The 21,640-nt window shown below is 43.7% G+C and overlaps 2 protein-coding genes across 3 annotated transcripts in view; one reads left to right on the forward strand and one right to left on the reverse strand.

The window, feature by feature from the left end:
• Window positions 1-10,427, forward strand: part of zhx3b (zinc fingers and homeoboxes 3b) — a 13,943-nt gene extending 3,516 nt beyond the window's left edge. Inside the window, exons 2-7 of the mRNA XM_008293637.1 lie at window positions 2,588-3,487; window positions 3,582-3,689; window positions 3,791-5,350; window positions 6,043-6,780; window positions 8,307-8,595; window positions 9,164-10,427. Coding sequence (XP_008291859.1) covers window positions 2,750-3,487; window positions 3,582-3,689; window positions 3,791-5,350; window positions 6,043-6,780; window positions 8,307-8,595; window positions 9,164-9,174 — 3,444 coding nt within the window. The 5' untranslated portion in view covers window positions 2,588-2,749 and the 3' untranslated portion in view covers window positions 9,175-10,427. The remainder of the gene's footprint in view (window positions 1-2,587; window positions 3,488-3,581; window positions 3,690-3,790; window positions 5,351-6,042; window positions 6,781-8,306; window positions 8,596-9,163) is intronic.
• A 1,318-nt stretch (window positions 10,428-11,745) lies between these two features.
• plcg1 (phospholipase C, gamma 1) overlaps window positions 11,746-21,640 on the reverse strand; it is a 29,599-nt gene continuing 19,704 nt past the window's right edge. For both annotated transcript variants that reach the window (XM_008293639.1, XM_008293638.1), the window contains exons 26-33: window positions 21,317-21,413; window positions 20,947-21,171; window positions 20,683-20,831; window positions 18,066-18,180; window positions 17,006-17,167; window positions 16,816-16,904; window positions 15,021-15,286; window positions 11,746-14,915 (exon numbers count right to left, since the gene is read on the reverse strand). In XM_008293639.1, coding sequence (XP_008291861.1) covers window positions 14,873-14,915; window positions 15,021-15,286; window positions 16,816-16,904; window positions 17,006-17,167; window positions 18,066-18,180; window positions 20,683-20,831; window positions 20,947-21,171; window positions 21,317-21,413 — 1,146 coding nt within the window. In that variant the 3' untranslated portion in view covers window positions 11,746-14,872. The remainder of the gene's footprint in view (window positions 14,916-15,020; window positions 15,287-16,815; window positions 16,905-17,005; window positions 17,168-18,065; window positions 18,181-20,682; window positions 20,832-20,946; window positions 21,172-21,316; window positions 21,414-21,640) is intronic.

Genomic DNA, 21,640 nt, shown 5'->3' on the forward strand with positions numbered 1-21,640 from the left:
CCCACCCCACCCCACCCCACCTCCCTTCTCTACACTCTCAATCTCACAGGAAACCCACACATGCAAATGCCGACACACATAGCAGACACAAACCCACCATCGCTACATGGTCAGTCAACCTATGTGCAGCATTCAAATTAAAGTTATCAGCCGATGCACTCACGGCAGTGAGTCAACAGAACTCATTTGAGTCGGGCATTGCTGAGACATGAGCTGCACATTTCGACTCGCCGATAATAGCTCTGCTTGTCTTGTTGCAGTCTTCACCTGTGTGAGGCCTCTGCCGCTTGCTCCTGACTTGCTGATGTTTTTCTGATGATGTGTTCACACAGTTATGGTTTTTGATTTTTAAAATACCAGCAGTGGAATATGTGAAGTTAGGAAAGCACTGTCAGTCAGTCTAAGCAGTTTTTATTATGTACAAATGGGATTTTATACTCAGAGAGGCATTATGTGCTTCTAGTTTTAGTAATTATTGTGCATGAACCACTCACATGCATGTGTGTGCAGACAGACACAGAAACTGAACTCCAGGTTATGTCCACTGGCTGAACATTCCAGGCTTTGCAGTGCAGTGAGGAGGAGGAGGAGGAGGAGGAGGAGGAGGAGGGAGGAAGAGAGGGATGGAGGGAGGGAAGGGCTATGTGATTGTAGTTTGGAGCAAGAAGGAGGCATCGAAGCGCGGGGGTAGGCAGGGTTAGGTAGGCTAGTTGGAGGGGGGTATCAGGGAGGAAAATTCCTCACTGAAACACCTCAGTGCTTCCTCCACCACAGTTAACACCCCTCCTTCCCATGCCTCCTCACCCCAAACCGGCTGCCCATCCCCCACTATCCTCTCCCATTCGCTCTCGCTCTCCCTCTCCTCTCGCCTGCCACCCACACCCAACACAACCACGTGATGGATGGCTGAGACTGCCCACCCATAAGCCTTTGTGTTGGTCATGTGACCAGCCTGCCTTGGCAGAGTGGTGCCCCCTGATGCAGAACTGAATGGCAGGGGAGTAGGAGGGGTGCACAACAACCCAAGCCAAGGGCAGTTACTCTCTCTGGGAGGGTGCAAGGGGGAATAAGGGGCATCACGTTCCCTCCACAGTAGCAAACTTCATTTGCCTGTTAACCCCTCACACTTAGATCCATACAGAGGGTTCCACTTCTCTTTTTCAATTTTGTTGATCCAAACTGGGATTGATGTTGCTTTCCAAAGTAGGAAGATGAAGTCTTCATACCTTCGCTCAGATAGTGTGTGTGAAAGGGCGTCTGTCAAACCCTGGTCCCGTGAGGGTTAACTGAGCTTTGAGCTAATGTACCATGACCTTTGTGTGGCAAACCGAGGATTTATGTGTACGTTTGTGGGTACAAGATAAAAGAAAGAATTTACCATTAAACAAGTTGTATTTGATTGGAGAGAGGTACATTTATTGAATGAATACTCTGACTGTGAGTTGGCTGCTCACCTTAAAGACATGATGGCTGCTGCCACAGCCTCATGCACAAAGAAGGTATGCGTAGACTGAAACTACTCCTATATGAGCTTACTGTTTGACTGGAGCTCCTCTGCATGAGAAGGACACTTTTTTTTTTTCAAAAAGGACCACCTACCAGAAAAGCTGAATTGGTATTGGATTTGTTACTACATAGGGATGTGCTGAACTTTGTGAGATTTTAGGGTCATTTGTACCTCGTTCAGCCGTTGAACTTTGGTGAGCTTTTGCTGGTCTGTGCGTGAGGTGTCATGTCGAGGCAGAGTGACTGGGAGAGTAATTGCCCTAGAGCTGTCCTCCAACGCTGCATCACCACTTCTGTGTTCGAAGGAAGGAGGGAGGGTGAGACTCCTCCACAGGAAGCTTCGCCATTTTGTATGGAGACAAGGAATCTAGAAGTGTAGTGAATTTTTTTTTAAAAAATCTGCATTCTCACACAGGTGTGTTTCTATCCATACCGTCTGTGCCATCGTGGGGCGAGAACACCATCTTTCCAAGGAACATCTGTTGAACCACCCACTTGCCCAATTATCAAGTACACTCTATCTTAAGCAACACATTCACAAGTGAGTATTTGAAGCTACAGAGGCAGTGGATTAAAGAAATACAGAATGTGCTCTCTCTGTGGGGGTGTGTCTGAAAGAGGGGAAGTGAGACAGAGTTGTGTGGGGGAGGGGAAAGAAGGGGGTAGGACAGGAGCGCTCCCAAAAAGCCATGCTGAAGAAGCAGGCTGAGCTTGTTTGAAAGCCCTCATAAAAGAGAGAGCCTTGAGTTTCATGGGGCAGGGGAGTTGAGGAGAGGACTTGATTTTTTTTTTTAAAAATTGAATATTTACAAGCACCTCTGGACTTTAAGGGCTTCAGCTGAGTCTTTTCACAAGGCCTCATCACTACCTATGCTGTTGGTACTTTACCTGGAAATATCCACGTGTGCTTGATTTTTCTCCAGCCGCGAGGAAACTGGCTTGTGCTGCGTTTAGTAAGACATCCCACCTCCTCCCTTATTTTTACTTTGTATGCCACTAAATGAATGTTCAATAAATTACAGGTGTGTCTCGTTAGATGGTTATTAATGAACTAACACATGTTTTGCTCTCTTATTTCCAGGATTTCCCGAAATACTGCAGTGAGAACCCCACGAGGACCTATGGACAAGTCCCACTGTCGTCCATCCCCCATGCCTGGTCTATAGTCAACGAGAAACCCATATTCTCTCTCACACCCTGCTCTCAGCCATTTGACCGACCCTCCCCACCCTGTGGTCACACCATGGCCAGCAAGAGGAAGTCTACTACTCCTTGTATGATCCCCAGCAAGATTTTCCACCCCTCAGAGGAGGTTGAACAGGACTCTCCTGTCCATCAACCCAGGATTTGTGGAGGGGACAGACAAAGCCCGCTGGATCCTGGAGAGTCTTCTATACCAGAGGCGGGGGATGCTATTAAAGACGGTACTGGCACTTACACCTGTAAGCCTTGTAACTTTGAAACCCTTGACCTTAACTTGTTCTTGGATCATGTCTACACCGGGCACTCAGACTTCCGTGCGGACCCCAGCTTCTTTTGCGTGAGCTGTGGGGTTTCTGCACCAAAGTTTGAGGGGCTGGCCCTGCATAATGCCAGAGTTCACCCCAGCACACTGAACACCACTCTGCATCTGAGGAAGAGGGACAGAAGACTGGTGGTAGAGCAGAATTTGGTGACAGGGCCAGACATGGGGAAGGATAGTGAGATTTCCATCACTAAAACGCCAATCATGAGGATGCTGAAAGGCAAATCTGAGCCTAAACGGATTGTGGTGTCTCACCCAGTCTCCGATGAGCCTTCCTCAGACCCAAACTCCAGCTCTGCGTCGAGAGAGACTGAAAGAAAGGAAACTGCTGCGGTGACGGTCACTCATGTCCCTACAATTGTCCACAATGGAACGACCAAGGTTACGCTGCCTTCAGCGATCCAGATAGTCAACGGCTCAGGAGCATTGCCGATGTTAAAAACGCCCATCACACAGGTAAATGTTAGTTTTTAGTATAGCTTGCTTAAAATAATCTGTTTTGATGTAAAGCACATTAATTTACATTCTGTGATGTTTTTTTTTTCTTTAGGTTGTTTCAGTAGTTCAAAACAGGAGCCTTCATCATTCTGCACCAATCACAGCCTCCTCAAATATTTCTTCCTCTTCCTCAAATTCATCTTCAAAAAATCTGCCCAAGGTATTTGTTGTTTTTCACTCTCCAGTATTTTGAAATTTATATGCAGATATTAAGTAATGTAATGAGCTTCACTGATTTTTTTACTTTTTTTCCCCCTGCAGGTAATGATTCCTTTGAGCAGCATCCCTACCTACAGTGCCTCCATGGACTCCTCTTCCTTCCTGAAGACCTCCTTCAGCAAGTTCCCGTACCCTACAAAGGCTGAGCTCTGCTACCTGACTGTGGTCACAAAGTTCCCTGAAGAGCAGATCAAGATCTGGTTCACAGCTCAGAGACTAAAGCAAGGCATCAGTTGGTCTCCTGAGGAGATCGAGGAAGCCAGGAGGAAGATGTTCAACACCATCATTCAGACAGCGCCCTCCAGCTCGCAGAACCAGACCCAGAGTCACCACAGCCCAGCCCAACACACAATTACAGTCTTGCCTGCCTCACTGGGGGCCACAGGGATCCCTCACATTCTGCAGGGATCTCTTGTCAGCCAAGGAGGAGTAATCGTCACACAGCCTGTAATGGCAAATGGTATCCAGGTTAGCAGTGCTCCTGTGGCCCTGGCTGTCACACCTAAGCCCCAGGCAGCAGCCCGCCCCATGATGCAGGCCCGACCTGCTGCTGCCCTGGTTGCAGACAAAGGTGTCAGCATGGTGGTGGGGACAGTGGGCAGCAGCAACACAGGTAGTAATATCATTAGCAGCACTAACAGTAGTAGGAATGGGGGCGGAAGCACGAGCAGTATTATTAGTAGCAGTCAAGCAAGTGTCATCAACCTTAGTCTAGGAAACAGTAATCATAGTAATACTAAGGTGAGCAGTGTCAATGGCAAACACAGCAGCACGAATGCAGACTCCAGTGACAAGAGCAATAGTAATGTTACCAGCCATGTCAATGCTAAGAACACCGATATCAGCAAAGCCAACAGCACCAGCATTGTACAGAGTGACAAACATGCCACAGACAGCAAAGCTATAAACAGCAAAACAGACAACGATGGACAGAAAAGCAACGATACTAACGGTAGCAGCAACAAAAATAGCACAACTAGCACAAGTCCAGATGATGTTGATCCTCCTGCCATTGACTCCCCACCCATCAGAATGGAGGACGCTTCTTCCCCTGCCTCCAAATCTTCTTCGCCTTCTCCTGCAGCTCCTCAAAGCAGCACACCTGGCTCCAGGACACCTGTCAGCGCATTCCTGGACCCCAGCTTTTTCAAGAGCAAGAAGTCTCAGGAGCAGCTCAGTGCCCTGAAAGGCAGTTTTCAGTCGAGCCAGTTTCCTGACCAGGACGAGGTGGAGCGCCTCATTTCTCTGACTGGGCTCACAGTGCGAGAAGTTCGCAAATGGTTCAGTGACCGGCGCTACCACTTTCGCAACCTCAAAAGTTCACGCACCGGCACAGGGGGACAGACTAAACCTGGAACGACATCTGGATCAGGGGGCACGTCAGGTACGCCCGGGAGCAGCGGCGCTGGCAGTGCCAACCCTGTTGATTTATCAGAAAGCAACAGCAACTCTGGTGCAAAAACACCCCAGCACAGCTCTGCTCCCCTGAGTCCAAGTGCTACGCAGACTCCCACTTCTCCCACCACACCTTCCCGCCGACTCCCCAGACCACCCTCCCCTGATTTCACAGCCATCCGCTACAAGGAGAGAGAACCCCACCAGGTGAGACTCAACACTTTTTGTGTAATAAGTCATGGGAATGAAATGCAGAACAGGTATTTAGGTTGGTAAGTGTTTTCCATTTGATTACCTAATTTGAGGGCTTTTGATTAAAGGGGGAACCCCACTGATTTACACATCAAAGTCTGTTTGCACATGCTGAGGAGTACTGCTTCATATGTGTAAGAAGATGCAATAAGGATTTTGTGGCTCCAGAGGGAGTGGCAGAGTTTGTGTCTGTTTGGGTGGTGTCAATTCAGCCACATTAGTTGCTGCGAGCATAAAAAACCTGAATGTCCAGATGACCTGTGGTCAAGTTGGAACAAAAAAGATAATATCACTGATTCTGCTGCAAGGATTTTGGTGCTTTTTTCAGCTTGCAATGTTAGAGGGAAGAAATGTGGTTTCAATCAAAGCATTCTCTGTTTAGTCGATAAAAGGCATGAAAATCATGAGAAGAAGTCATCCCAGTTTTGTAGATGCAAAGATGATGTCTTCAAATACCCTGTTTTGGCTGACAAACTGTAAAATCCTTTCAAGTTTACTCAGGGGTTTTTATTTGATAATTGAATGAATATATATTCTTTAAATTGTCATGACTCAGTAAATTGGAATTTTGTGGATAATCAAGTAATCTTTTTAGTTGTTTAGTTTGTTCACGGTGTTGACCTTGTTCGTACATCTGTTATGTTTAGGTTAAGGCGCTGGAGTCCAGCTTTGCCCAGAACCCCGACCCGGCCGGAGAGGAAGTGGACAGGCTACGGTCTGAGACCAAGATGACCAGAAGAGAGATCCATGGCTGGTTCGCTGACAGGAGGAAGCGACTGGCAGCTGAGAAGAAAAAAGAGGAGGCAGAGCGGGCATTGAGAGAGGAGGAGGAGGAGATGGAGGTTGATGGAGAAGAGAGACAGAGAGACGATAGTTCAGGAGAACTGAAAGTCAACCCTATTAAAATTAATCTGAAGATGCTGAAGGTGACGGAGGCCAACGGCAAAGCGGAGGGTGAAGGGTTGGATAGCCCAACTGTGCTGCCTCAGTCCGGCAACACACCTGCATCCTCCCCGGGCTCCTCTTCATCATCCACACCCAAACCATCCCAGTCCTCCACTCCAACACCCAAACGGTCTCACTCCCCCAAACCCACAGCCATCCGAGGCAAGAAGACAGCAGACCAGCTACACCTTCTCAAACAAGTCTACGCCCGGACTCAGTGGCCCAGCGCTACTCAGTATGATGAACTGATCTCAGCTACCGGGCTGCCCAGACCTGAAGTGGTGCGCTGGTTTGGAGACTGCCGTTATGTGCAGAAAAACGGCCAGCTGAAGTGGCTGGAGGCTTACCAGAACATGGCTCTGGAGGAGGACCTGCAGGAGGAGAGCATGAAAATCCTCCAGGCTCACCTCGACCTCCACGGCAGGCTGGAAGAGACAGAGGTACTGATGACAACAAACAGCGTTTACACATTTTTCTGGGTAGCTCAGTGGCTCTGAACAACTGAAACCTGAGACGCAATTGATTAATCTGCACGGCTACGGCAAAAGATATGACAGGTTATGTTCACCTGTGTTTGTAGAAGAAAATATACTCAGAAAAACAGAGATGCATATTCTTAACTGCTTCAAAACTACTTGAGTTGTTGTTGCGGAAGATATTTTTGTGGCTCAGATGCTGAAGACTAAAGCCGCTCTATTGATAGAAAAACAGCAAATTTCCCTCCTTAGTTGCATTTTAATACAGTCAGGGACAGCAACAAGCTCATAAATCTGCTGTACTAGTTTGAGGGTCTGTCCTTTCTTTGTGATCTGATTTTTATTTACAAGGGAATTCTTTCAGTGTTAATCTGCAAAGACAAAAGTCTTATCATATCAAATCACATCTTTTAATCCGCACAATTCAAAGGAACATTTCATTCACTTCGTGCTAGACTGAAGCTCAATACACCTTTTGTATACTCGTCTTAATTGGATAGAGGATTGTGCGCTGGGTCAGAGCTGTTGTAATGTCACCAGGAAGCTGTGAAACTATTTAAGCCTACACATGTCTTTGTCAGAATTTGATCGTCAGAACTCAGGCCTTGGATTTCCTGGACTCAGAGGGTGTTCTTTGTTCGTTGACTATTACTCTGATACTAATTGATCTCACACTGGGAAATTAAAGCATCACGACCGCAAAGAAGAAATGCAAAGTAGATGTGTGGTATAGTAGGTAAATTAAAACTAATACTGCAAACATACAATATGAGCATCCAGTGTATAAAAAAAGATGAGTACAGACATCAGATAGATGTCATCAATACAACATGTTCGTTGACAAAGCAATGCACTAATTGGGCTTCATTTGATCTCAGTGTAAATGAATTCTTTCTAATTATTCTGTTTGTGTGAATTGTGGCACAAAACACGAATTCATATTTACAAGGATGTAGCAATGACGTATTTACCTTTTTGATGGTTTGATCTTGTTTATCATTATTGATATTTAACTACCTTTGAGATCACCTCAGATTTAGACGGTTTCATTACTATGCCACATGTATGTTTTTTGGTTTTTTTTTTTAACATCAAACTTATTAACTCCAGCTTCATGGTTTCGACCGTTTTACCAGAAACAAACCTAAACATTAAATTAAGGAGAAGAAATTAAAAAAAAGGAATATTAATAAGGTCATTCATAGCCATTAGAATCAGTAGTATAAGTGTAAAATTCTAATGTTTCTGCTGTTTGCACATTTTTTTCTCTTTGTATAATACAGATATCAGTAATAGGAGATTATTATTATACAGGTCTAGAGAATACTGCATGGGAATTTCAGCTTCAAAGTGCAATTAGCTAGGAATATGGAAAGGCATATGTGTGTATGTAAATATTTAAATCCACAGTAAGGCTCTGTATAGAGCTGCTGTCGTATGTGGACTTCAAATAGTCTTAACCTTTATTCTTCACTATTCTTCATGCACAGTTGCAGGACCTGGCTGAGACGAGCGGTCTGACAGTAGACTTGGTGCGACATTGGTTTTCTACCAAGGCGCCTTTGCACAGGATGGAACAAACCGCTGCTGCTACTCACACGACGGGAACAAGACCAGTCGCACCGGCAGGCGTGGCAGCCGAGCAACGAACAACAGGATCCTCCCCTCTGGAGCCGCAGCCAGGAGGTGGGACGGAGGAGAAAATGGAGCAGTCGGTGTGCGGTGTCGCAACAGAAGCAGAGGAGGCCAACACTGACAAGACTGTGAATGCTACGAAAGGTAACCTTCATCCCGAAGTAGTATTTATCAGGATTCATACGGTCAACAAAATAATGAATTAAATGGTGAGAAAACTGTGAGAAAAATTACATTTAAACTTCTTTTTCAAACTTCTTTTAGCGGCTAACAGTCCCAAACCTCAAGATATTCAAATTACTGTCACATATGACAAAGAAAAGCAACAAATTGTCATATGTGAGAAGCTGGAAGTAGAAATATTTTACCAAAACAGTTCATTTTCTTTGTTCATTAATCACTGTCGCTCTACAACTGGTTTCATTAGACTTTTTTTTTCAAGTTCGGGGGTATTAAAAGGTGATAAACAGGGCTGAATCACCACCATCATTTTTCACAATTATCTCTCAGGTGACACATAAGTGTTAAGGTGGAACATAAAAACACAGAATGACTGTAATAACGAGTAATGAGGCATGCTGTGACAGGTATTTGTTTCAAACCAGTATATGTCTACCCAGTACACCGGGGATAATATTAAGGGCATTTCTACATGTTTTGCGGAGAATGTTGTCATAGTGACAGATTTTTTTTTTTTGTTTAATTTCTACAGGAACTGATTGAAGAGGCCTTTTGTGTGAGGATGGAGTTCACAGCGCAGGTGGTCTTTGTTCTGGGAGTCTGACTAAAAGACGGCAGATGCGTTTGTAACAGGATCACTGGATGAAAATGGATCTTGAAAGCATCCCCACCCACCCCTCTCCTCCCTCTCTCTCTCTCTCTCTCTCTCTCCCCCCTTCCCCACTCACACCCCTAGAGGTAGGGATGACCTCCCCCGTTACGTGAGATGGACGCTAAAGCCACTTACTCTCTCTACCCACCCATCTGCCCACCGCCTTCCCGTCTTCTCCCGTTTTGTCCAGCCCTCTGCTGAACACACACACACTCCAGTACTCTCCCGTCCGCCATTTTCCCTTCAGAAGGAAGTTCCAGTAGAGACTGAACTGCAGGAGTGGAGGTGGTGTTGGAGGGAGGGAGGGGTGAAGCTGATGGCGTTTTGTTGCCTGCTGTGATGGGAGAAAGGAAGAGAGGAAAAAAAAAAAAAAAGAGGAGGGTTGATGTGGAGGCAGAAGAGGAGGAGGAAGAAAGGGAGAAGTGTGGTCGAGTTTGAGACCTCTGCAGATGCTGATGGGGGTTGGGCTTGGACAGCCATCGGCCGAGCCAGCGCTCAGACAAACTGTTAAAGACTGTACGTTTGTTTTGGGGTACGAAAAGCTGCACAGGTCTTTGCTACAGGGTGCTTGCCTCGGCCTTACAGTAAATCAAATGAACCTTATTTTTTCATTGTCTTCATATACTTTTTCTATCGTGCATTCACAAACTTTGTACTTGCAGCTGACTTTAAATGTGCTAGCTAGACTGCTCACAGCACCGTACGTGAAACACAGCACTGACGTTCATTTGACCACGATGTTAATTTTTAACATCTTTGTTCTCACTTTTAATTCCTTATCTGTACATACTCTTTGTTTAAAACAGATCATGAGGTTGTTTAGTATGGAAAAGACATCTGGAATAGTTTCATCCAAAGAGGGCAAGCACCCTGTTGTGTCTAAAACAAACAACAACAACAACAACAACAAAAAAGGTGACACAATATATTAGACTATATGGAATACGATATGGAAACTCGTATGGTTTGTGTTGTAGCATCAAGTGCTTCTTTACGTCACTGTACGTACATTTGTTTTTATGGAACTTTCTTATTACATAACTTTGATTGTAAAAGAACTGTGAACTTTTACCAGAGTTCCATACTTAGGCTTGATGTATAATTTTTACAAATGGTATTTGCAGAATAAACAGAATGTAATAAATGTGTGGCTGTGCGCATCATTGGCCTAAGCCAGCTCCCCCATATGGTGCACAGCAGTGGAAAGATAATAGAGGAATGTGGGCCAAATGTAACCCTCAAACACAAACACTTGGCCCTGTGATGAAAACTGAAGATTTTAGTTTAGTAGCATTTGAAACCTTTGATGTTAATCTTTTTTTTTTATATATATATATAAATTTGCAGTAAATGTGAAAATACAAGGCTCATTTCATCCCAGTGAGGAGGACCATGTTGCACATTGTTTACACAAACTATAAAACTATATATTGTCTTGTTTTGCAACACAGCATATATACATATTCATGTTGTTTTTTTTCTAAATAACACGCTGCTCACTAATGGTAATAAAATAAAATACAGGTAAATAAAGTCCCCTGTTCTCTGCTCAAAAAAAAAAAAGAAATTTACCACCTAAAGAACAACAATGCTCTGGTTAAATGGGAGTCAGCAGTAAGTGTCCTGTTAAAAGCTACACATAATATTTTCATTTTTAATGTATTTATCTGGGCTGCAAAGTGGTTAGCACCTTCGCCTCACAGCTAGAACATCCCCGGTACACGTCCCGGTTAGGATGCCCGGGATCTTTCTGTATGGAGTTTGCACGTTCTCCCTGTGTATTGTGGGTTCTCTGACTTCCTCCCACAGTCCAAAAACATCAATTCATCCATTATCTATACACCGCTTAATCCTCACTGGGGTCGCGGGGCGGCTGGAGCCTACGCCCAGTTGACTTAGGGTGAAGGCAGGGGGCACCCTGGACAGGTCACCAGTCTATCACAGGGCTACACTTAGAGACAGACAACCAAGCACACTTGTCCAAAAACATGTTGAGGTTAATTGGTGATTCTAAATTGTCCGTAGAGGTCCATAGGTGTATGTCAGTGTGATTGGTTGTCTGTAAGTGTAGCTCTGTGATAGACTGGCGACCTGTCCAGAGTGTCCCCTGAGTCGGCTGGGATAGATAATGGATGGGTGGATGCATTTTTCTGATAATCTAGATTTGTTTGATATATAAAGTTTTACCAATATGGTGCCTTGATGGCACAGGTCTTTAAGGTCCTAACCATAAATTTAAGCTCTTATTCAATAGATTTTCAGCATTGCAACACTTTCATCAACCTCTCAGGCTGCTGTTCACACATCTTGCACTGAAACTACACTATCCGTCTCCTGTGGTACAGTATCTGAAGTTACTGAAACCAGTTCCATGTGCCGCAGCTACAGTAGTTTAACAGGCTATAAATGCTCTGCACTGAATTACATGCACATTTTAAGGAAAAGAAAATAGAACACAGTTGTATAAAGTAGTAAGTATTTTATTTACTTTTCAGGCTTGAATATGTTTCATATGAAAGGCAAAATTAAAATGAATACTTTTCCTCTCCATAGTTTAGGCACATTACAGAAAGGCGATTGTAAATGAGACTGTCACTAACAAAACCGACAAGATTGGAGAAAAAAAATAAAAGCACAAAGAAATTTCAGTTAAGGGCCCTGTGCACCCACACAGCTGCTCTTAGTTATTCTGGTTGATTAGACCTCATTACAGGTTGGTGGGAGGACACTTTATCCCTTTACAACACTAATAGAGTCAGGAACACATCAGTCAAACGTGGTCTATATGTGCTCACACAGTGCTGAGAAGCGATCAGTCAAAATAAATGAAAACACCTGTGTGGGTGGACCATGAGCTGTGCAGGTGTTTTATGCCCACAGGGCAGGTGAAGGATGTGGCTTTAATGTGATGTGTACACAGATGGAGGCACATTGACATCAGCAGACAGGTCAGCAATAAGAACAATGCAGCATTGGAGGGTGAGCTCTCCACAAAGACCATTCATTGACCACTGCAGGAAATATTGAAGTAATACGGAGGAGCTTTGGAATTAATATCGGGGGGTGAAAATGCAACGAGTTTCTAAAGATTTTCTGTGAGACCTCAAGTATTCACACCTGACCCTGCTTTTACCTTAAATCATACCATATGGCTTAATTGTGTCTCAGCGGTCCAACACTGAGCGAGAATATTGAGCTTACATCATATAGTCGTCACATACAAGCAGAGAAAACACTGTTTCTGGTACAGACCTGTTAAGATAACACCGTTGGTTACACGTGAGCTCCGTCTGGGCTCTTTGAAGGCGCAGACCACCTTTGCCAACCGTCAGCCACAGAGACGCAGCTACAACAAAGCTTAGACTCGCCCTGTTCCTCCCCAAAAAAAACGCTCTCGCACCACAAAGTCAGAAAATAACATCTCCCTGCACTTCTAAGGGCACAGACATCATCCTCAAGAGACGTCTTGATTGCCAAGTTAGAAAAAAAAAAACAACTTATGAGTAGAATGAAAGTCGCTATGATCCATCAGTGTTTAATTTTTTTTTTTTTTTGCACATTTCATTACAAATGAATTCACGGGCAGTGGAACTTTAACGAGATCTTACGGCAGTGTAAATTAAATCCTCACAGGTTTCCAGGAAGCAGCTCGGTGCTGTGACCAAATTCACCAAGACGTCACAGCAGCACAAACACAATAGGTTCCTCATGTCTTTGTGGTGCAGCAACATGCACCAGGTGGCATGATGATGATTCTCTTTTTTTTTTTATGCCTTACACTGGCAATGCAAACCTTTTTACAAGGTCACCGTTGGCCAATAATACTGACTTTCTTCTCTAATTCAAATATCGGAAACATATTTTGCAAAATTCTGACAACTGAACAACTTTAACGTCAGAGCAATCAGTAGGAAATAAAACATACTTCTCAAAAATACTAAAAACAGTGACTTTTTTTCCATCCTTGATGATGGGAACAACTACTGTTAACAAATTAAAACACTGAATAAAGTGGCCAGACATTCTGTTAAGAATTGAAATGTCAGTAAAAAAAAAATCCAAGTTTCCAAAACACTGCATCAAAAATCCAGGGAACATAGGGCTGCATAGTTAATCCAGTAATTGTATTACAATCCACATCAAACATTCCCATAATCCCAGTATTTATGGAATAGCAACATATTTTAAACATTTACGATGTCCTGTGTAAATGAATCAAACGCGAATACATATTTATGCTCTCCAAACCCACGGTGACCACCAGCGACTGTAGATAACGATCACATTATTGAGCAGAAAAATCAGGATACATGTATTGAATCTGCAGCCCTGTGAACTGTAACTCTGAGTGACAACTGTGCTGCTATAAAACAAACATGTCAATAGTTGATGATGGCTAAAATTGGGGGAAAGAAACAAAACAATTATCATTCACAATCAGACTACAACCTTTTACAGGTTTAACAATTCTCCCTGGTCCGGCTCATCGCGCAGTGAGGTGTTGGATTCCCTATGAACAGCTTTGAAGAGTAAGACTATCAGCGAGGGAGACAGATGTGTGAATGTGTGGCTTGTAAAGATGCCTGCAATGCAGGGAAATGGAATGATGTGCAGTTGATTGGAATGTAAGTTTGAAATTATAAAAAAGCGTGTTTGTATATTTGCAGACATAACGTATGGTGCTGCCTGCTCTCTCACTACTTCCAACAGGCCCTGACTTCTTCCTGATACCTTGAAACATGTTTTAATATCACTCCAGGTTTAAGGTACGAGTTAAACTGGAGGTGCATAATTTCCTCCACAAAGCAGATAAGAGAGAGACAATAAAAATAGCCGTAGAGAGCCCTCATGTTTTACACATATACATTTAAAAAAAATGAAAAGTCACATTATGAATGTTTAAAGGTTTAAATAATTAGAATAATTAAAAACATGGAGACAGGAGCTCTTTGAGAGCAGGTCAGCTGCTGCTGTTCTCTGGCCGACAGCACAGCAGGAATAAATATATCTATTCATATACGCCAAATAGAGAAGAGCGAAGAAACTTAACTGGAAACAGTTTCCAACTGATACCTTTTATAGCTCTCTCTTTCTCTCCTCTTAGCCTCCAAACCCAGCAGTTGTTGTGCACACCTAAAACACAAGAGAGTGCAACCCGCCTCACAAAACGACCAGTCCAGAGCTGGAACTTTTTTCTGCCTTGCTTTTTGTTCTGCTGTGAATGTCGTTTCTTCTTCCTGTCCGCAGCGGTCAGCTTCCTCTCAGTGACCCCCCCGCCCCTCCGATGTCCGACTCCCTCCCTCTCGTCAGGCGAGCAGTGAGGAGGCTGGGCGGCAGGGAGGAGAGAAAGAGGGGGAGGGAGGGAGAGAAAGAGAAAGAGAGAGAGAGAGGGGTGCGTTTGGAGAATGGAGGGAGGGAGAGCTGCCTGAAATGTAGGCCAAAGCGGTGGTGGGCGTTTCCATGGAAACAGTGTTCACAGCAGTCAGTGACATCATCAGTACAGGGAGAGGAGACTGGGTGGGGGGCTGGGGGTGGTGGTGGTGGTGGTGGGGGGGGGTGCAACTGAAATGCGTCCTGATTGGCTTGGACTTAGACACGGTTGTCTCCGCCCACTCTGGTCCTCCGCAACATCCTGAAGTAAAGACAAAGACAGGAGGATGTCTGGAACCGTCTACGCCCTCGAAACTCGGCACCGGCATGTTAAAAAAAACCCAAAACCAACATGCCACACACTCACCTTCTGTTCTGTGGGTCCATGTGGTCCAGCAGGGCCTCCTGGGACACCCTGAAGTCATCTAGAGGAGACTGGTAGCGGGATTCAAAGGAGCCCTCCCTCCCTCTGTAGGCCATGGCCTGAGCCGGCGACTGGGGCAGAGGAGACATGCTGGAGGAAGACGACACTGAGCTCAGCTCCCCAAAGCGTTCACGTCCTGCCTGGGCTGATGCTGTCACTGACGTGGCGCCGACAACATGGAATGGGCTTTGAACCTCTCTGTTTTCTTCCTGAAAGCACAAAGAGGAGAGCGTGTGAACTCCAGAGGCCTGCGCTCATGTGTCCATGATTTTACAGTCAAATGCAAGCTTAGCAATAATGTCCTATAGGCTTGTTGACATATAGACTAACTTTAAGGAACAGCTAAACATTTTGAAAAACACATCTATGTTGAATGAGAAGAGGGATACCCATTTCAGGTCTGTACTGTAAATGTAAAGGCCAGTTCATGGTATGCGCATGACTGATACAGACTCTGAAAGCAAACAGCAGGTGCACAGGCAGTTCAACTGACACCACCGTACGCATGTCGGTCTGCTACACAGTCTGTCACATTGCCCCTCACATCGAACAGGGGATCCAGTGGATGTTTGTGAAAAGATTCTTGTGGTTTTGAGCTTTTCCAGAATATAGCAGCTGTTTACACACTGGGCCATAGCACCGTCATTGTTGCTGAGGTGCACCAAGCACCGTGGGCAGACGCAGCACGGGATTTCTGGAGAATTTAGAATTTTCCGCAGTGTTTGGGCACAAGCATTTGATAGCACGAACAATTCAAAGCACCTCCAAAGTCCAGCAGCAGCTACTTCAATTCCAGCTCTTCTAATGATGAATTAGGAATGTGTGGATGACACAAAACCTCCTCACACAGTCCTTCTTTATAACAAGCTTGAACACAATTTGTTTTTCTGCAGTCCACGTGCTTGCAGTCACAACTTTTAAGCTGCACGCTGACATCCAATGAGGGAACCTGGGGACCACTTTACACTTTGAAAGCATACAAGAGTATACAGTGAGCATGGACTGGATTGAAGAAATTGATGTAGCATGTAGCCTGCAAAGCGAGGCCAGTGTGGAAGTGCCTTAAACCTGCATTCTTTCTGTTGGTTAGCAGTTGACAACCCTCTGATTCTAGAAACAAGTCAGATTATATTGAGGTCTACAACAAAACGACCCTAATTCTCACCTGATCTGTATTTCAATTTATGGTTTTAATTGTAAGTCTCCTCCTTTAATACAGCATGTTTAGAGTAAATCAGGCGCTACATGGTGTAGCTACTTTGTGACATATCAGTTACTACTGTATGGCTGTGCATGGGTTTTTTTCAGACTGACCCACCCTCTTGTCCAAACTAATAGTCACTTCTTGCTCACGCGATCATGCTGATCGAAATGCTGATTAGTCAAGCTTCGCATAAAGTTTTGAAACAGGGTCCCAGCTCATTCTAAATGTATGAAGATTTTTCTAAAGCTCACATTTTACATCATCTTTTATAAAAGAAAATGAAGGAGCAAGAGCATCAGTTTACGGATGTATGGGGGTTATGTGGCAGATTATGACTTTAAAAAAAAAAAGGTGCAGTAACTTGTGATGTGCATGTGCTGTAATTACCACACGTACATGTCATGGATATGCTTCTGTCTGCTTGGACTGCTTTCTGTTTTCTCCAGCATGTTTTTGGCATGTGAGGTGTTTGTTGTTAATACAGACATCATGGAGCAGGTTTTCAAACAAGCTCAGTAAAGAACAGTAGCTCACCCTGCCTCTGATAATGTCCATGTGGACTAAAAGAGAAGCCAACTCCAGATCCTCATTGTAGCTGTTCTTCAGAGGTACTGACCGGTAACCTGGTACAATACAACAGACAGAAGCAAGAGGCTGTTTATCAGAGCACTAATTTGCAAAAAGCTCTAGTTTCTTGCCAGAGAACACATTGTTGAACACGTACCTGTCTTGAGGCCGTGAATTGGGAATGTAGCCTGAGCCAAGAAGTTTTGGTCACTGAACATGTCAATCTCATAGACCACAAAACGGAGGAAGGCAAAAGCAGAGTTGCACACTGTGAACTGGAATGGCTTTCTCGGCCATGTGGGATTCAGGCCGTTATCAGCTGGAGAAGAGAGAAACAGGCAGAGGTTTGTATACCCCATTGGTGTCATTTCAGCAGTTAAAAACACTCCCTCTGAATAATTTTCTCTAGTTATGTTACTAAATAAAAACTGCATCACAATGTTACACATAAAACTTCAGCGTAATTACACAGAAATAAAACCTGTATCCAAGTCCATAAAGGAATTTTTTTTGCCACAAATAAAAGCAGAAACAACAAAGGAACCTACACACTAGCTAGTTTGTTATCTATGCTGTATAAAAGATAAGTATATCACTGTAGAATATGAGATGAGTTCACGTCAGAATCAGCTTTCTATAGTGGAAAAAAAAAAACAGTCTGTTGACTTGGTTATAAAAAAGTGTCCACATCAAACTGATGGTTTAAAAAAAAGTCTTCATATCTTTAAAGATTGATAATCTATAGAGTGTGCACACAACACAGAAAAACGCATAAAAGACTACATAGGGGAAGAAGTGCTTCCAAGGTACACCACTGTTTACTTTCCCCACACACACAATAATGAGCACTAGTAAGATTATACATTTTAAACATCAAAGTATAGGTTAAAGTCATCTTCCTAGCACCAAACAGAATGCCAAATTATGTGGCAAAAAAAGAAAAAAATCTAGATGCATAAGCATCAAATCAGTGTTTCTTAAATCCAGACAGTGAACCCTGATGAGAGCTGTGCCACAATTATGTCCCCGGTACGCATAGTTTTCCCTTTGTTTTCCCACACATGGCTTAGTTGTTTGTACAACTTCCTGTTTTTCTAGGACCAGATCGGAAATTGCACAAGGGTAATGTATCCAGTAAACAGTAACTACTCATTTTTTCAGTTTTGGAAGCGTGCTTCTTTACTGGCAAAGAAACCCACGGTCAGAGCGCCACTCACCTTCTGAGTCTGTTTTTTGCTTGGCGCTGTCGTACTCTGCTCCGCACACCTCGATCTCGATAAGAGGACAAACGATGCCGCGTCCGTGCTTGGGCAGGTGTCGCGCACCCAAGACCTTCAGAAGAAAAATAGAAGAAGAAAGTTCCCATCTTTAGAACTGCTCACTTCATGCATTTTGGCACATACAGTTGAAACGAGAAGCTTACATACACTGTATAAAAAGACATATACCCTTTTTTTCTCACCGACATAAAATCAGACTAAACTTTTTCCTGTTTTAAGTCAGTTAGGATTACGTAAATTATTTCTATTTGCTAAATGCCAGAATAATGAGAGAGGGAATTTTTATTGGATAATTTTTTAATTCTTTCTTCAAAGTCCTTAGTATGTTTAGTATTTGGTAGCATTGCCTTTAATCTGTTTACTTTGGGCCAAATGTTTTGGGGTTTCTTCCACAAGCTTCTCACAATAGTTTCCTCGAATTCTGGCCCATTCCTCCTGACAGAACTGGTGTAACTGACTCAGGTTTGTTGGCCGTTTTACTCTCACATGCTCAGCTCTGCCCACAAATTTTCAACAGGATGAAGATCAGGGCTTTGTGATAGCCACTCCAAAACACTGACTTTAATGTTCTTAAGCCACTTTATAACTAATTTGGTGGTATGCTTAGGGTCATTGTCCATTTGGAAGACCCACTGGCACCCAAGGTTTAAATTTCTGGCTGATGTCTTGAGATGTTGCTTCAATAATTTCACATGATGTTCTTTCCTCGTGATGGCATCTATTTTGTGAAGTGCACCAGTCCCACCTGCAGCAAAACACCCCCACAACATGATGCTGCCACCCCCGTGCTTCATAGTTGGGATGGAGTTCTCAGGCTAGCAAGGTTCCCCCTTCTCCTCCAAATGCAACAATGGTCATTATGGCCAAACAGTTCAGTGTAAGTTTCATCAGACCACAGGACATGTCTCCAACAATGAAGGTCTTTGTCCCTGTGTGCATTTCCAAACTTTAATCTGGCTTCTGTATGTTGCTTGTGGAGTAATGTCTTCTTCCTCTCTGAGTAGGCTTTAAGTCCATGTCGGTACAGGACTGGTTTCACTGTGGACAATGACACTCTAGTTTCAGCAGCATCTTCACAAGGTCTTTTGCTTTTGTTCTGGGGTTGATACGCTCATTTCGCACCAAAACACTTCATCTCTGAGACCCAGAACCCGTCTCCTTCCTGAGCGGTATGATGGCTGGACATTCCCATGGTGTTTATACTTGCATATAATTGTTTGAACAGATGAACATGGAACCTTCAAGCATCTGGAAATTGAACCCAAGGATAAACCAGACTGGTGGAGGTCCACAATTCTCTTCCTGATATCTTGGCTGATTTCTTTAGATTTCCCCATGTCGTCACAAAAGGAAGCAGTGTGTTTGAGGTGTGTCTTAAAATATATCCACAGCTGTGCCTCCAATTAACTCAAATGTTGTCAGTTAACCTATCAAAAACTTCCAAAGCCATGACATCATCATCTATTTCCCAAACAGTTTGAAGGCATAGTCATCTTAGTGTATGTAAACTTCTGACTTTGAAGAAAGTAGTAAAACACTCGCTCTGAAAAAAATCTCTCTCTCTCATTATTGTGGCATTGAGCAAATAGAAATAATTTAGGTAATCCGAACTGACATAAAACAGGAAAAATTTGGTCTGATTAAATGTCCGATAGTGAGAAAAAAAGGTTACATGTCTTTTTATACAGTCTATGTAAACTTCTGATTTCAACTGTATATACAAACAGATACACTGTGACCCTCCACTCACAACTCCTCAGAACTTCTGTGTCTGTTTAACTTCCATTCAGGGTATGATCAAACTTTTGGACCTGCAGTTTCCACAATTTGGTGTAGGGGTTACATAGACTCAGCTAGCAGTCAGTTAAAACTTCAGTCATGCTACATACATTTTGGTCATTTGGTACCATTTAAAGTATGACACATCACCTGTTTAACAGTGAATGTTGTCAGGGTACTATAGGTGAAGTGAAAGGTGTTAGCTGGCTCAGTTGGATCTTTAAGGTAAGCCTTTAAGGTAGTTCCTCCATAGTGAGACTCCGAAATTAATGTTTGAAAGAGAACTGTCATAGAATTCCCTTGACACTAAAGAAAACTTTGAAACATGATGATTCTCAGGCAAGTTCTGATATAATTAGAGGAGCTTCCTTTTCTAAGTTGATTTATACATGGATGCATTGACATTTATTTATGATGGACACTGAAGACAATAACATCCATGGGAAGAGAAGTTACCCTAAATGTTAAAATACGAGTATTATATCTGTAACTTCAGATGAGACTGTGGTATGACTCCAAGAACTAGTGAACATTTGTATACAAACTGCAGCAATCAGCTGCTAAGGGTTGTAAAATACCTCAATTGCCTCTCTGAGCCGCATATTGCAGCCACTGCGTCACCTGATGACTGTGTTGATAAGTGGGGGGAAAGTCGAACAACTAATTTGCTGTTATTTTCAAAACACCAGCATGCAAATGTAGCATTAAGCTTATGCAGTATTCTATCTCACGTCTCCTTCTCTCAATCGCCCCCCCGGTCCACCCTCAACTGTACCTCGATCTCTAGAGTGACTTGTTCGAGGCCTCGTAGTGTTTGTCTGTCAAAGGGATCGAAGTTGTCGTCCCTCATGATGGGCGGCTGAAGGACGTAGCCACTCCTTCCGTTCAGCATGAACAGCGCCTGGTTCATCTGCATGGGCTTGTCTGCATTTGAGCAAGAGAAGGTTAAACAATGGATCAGGAAGGTATAGAGTATAAAAAATAAGAAGAGATCTTCTGTCTGCGCAGCTTTATCTGCTCTGAAAAGAGGGTAAGATACCTGCTGTCTGGAAGTTAAGTGCTACCAGCTGCGACCCACAGAGCCACATGGGCAACGGGTCATAGTTAGAAGAGTCTAGTCTCTGGCCTCTGGGGTAGATCCTGGACAGCTGCAGTCGATTGTACTGCAGGAACTTCTTCCCCTTGATCTTGTTGACGTACTTCTCTGCCTTGGTCTCGGGGAAGGATGACATGTCACGGAAACAGGCCCGCTCTGTGCCAATCTCTACGGAATTTAGAGAGAAAGGACAGCTCTAATTTCAAGTACGGGCACTGGATGTGCTTCCCTTTGGATAGTTATGTCTATGGTATGTAACTGTATGTGCATAAAACTGCATGTCTGAAGTCCAGTGAGTGTATACAATCCTTACTTTCTTCATCAAATGGCACAGGCCTACAGTAGATGACCAGATCTGATAATTCCAGTGCAATCTTCTTCCTCCTCTCCATCATCTTCCCTTCCTCCAGCTGGAGCACAAAGAGACACACAAGTATAAATACATCACCAACGGCAGCACCCATCACTTCTTAGTTTCTATGTTCACAAAACGAAGCTTGAGGCTAATGTACGCTGAGACTTTCCTCTTTCCTCAACAACTACTGCTGCTCAGGTAGTTGTATTAGACATTACAAGACACAGATTACAATACTTGCAGGTGTGAGAGTGTAACTGTGAGTCTGCAGAGTTATATTCC

This window comes from Stegastes partitus, unplaced genomic scaffold, assembly GCF_000690725.1.
Source record: "Stegastes partitus isolate 25-593 unplaced genomic scaffold, Stegastes_partitus-1.0.2 Scaffold899, whole genome shotgun sequence".
Taxonomy (NCBI): Eukaryota; Metazoa; Chordata; class Actinopteri; family Pomacentridae; genus Stegastes; species Stegastes partitus.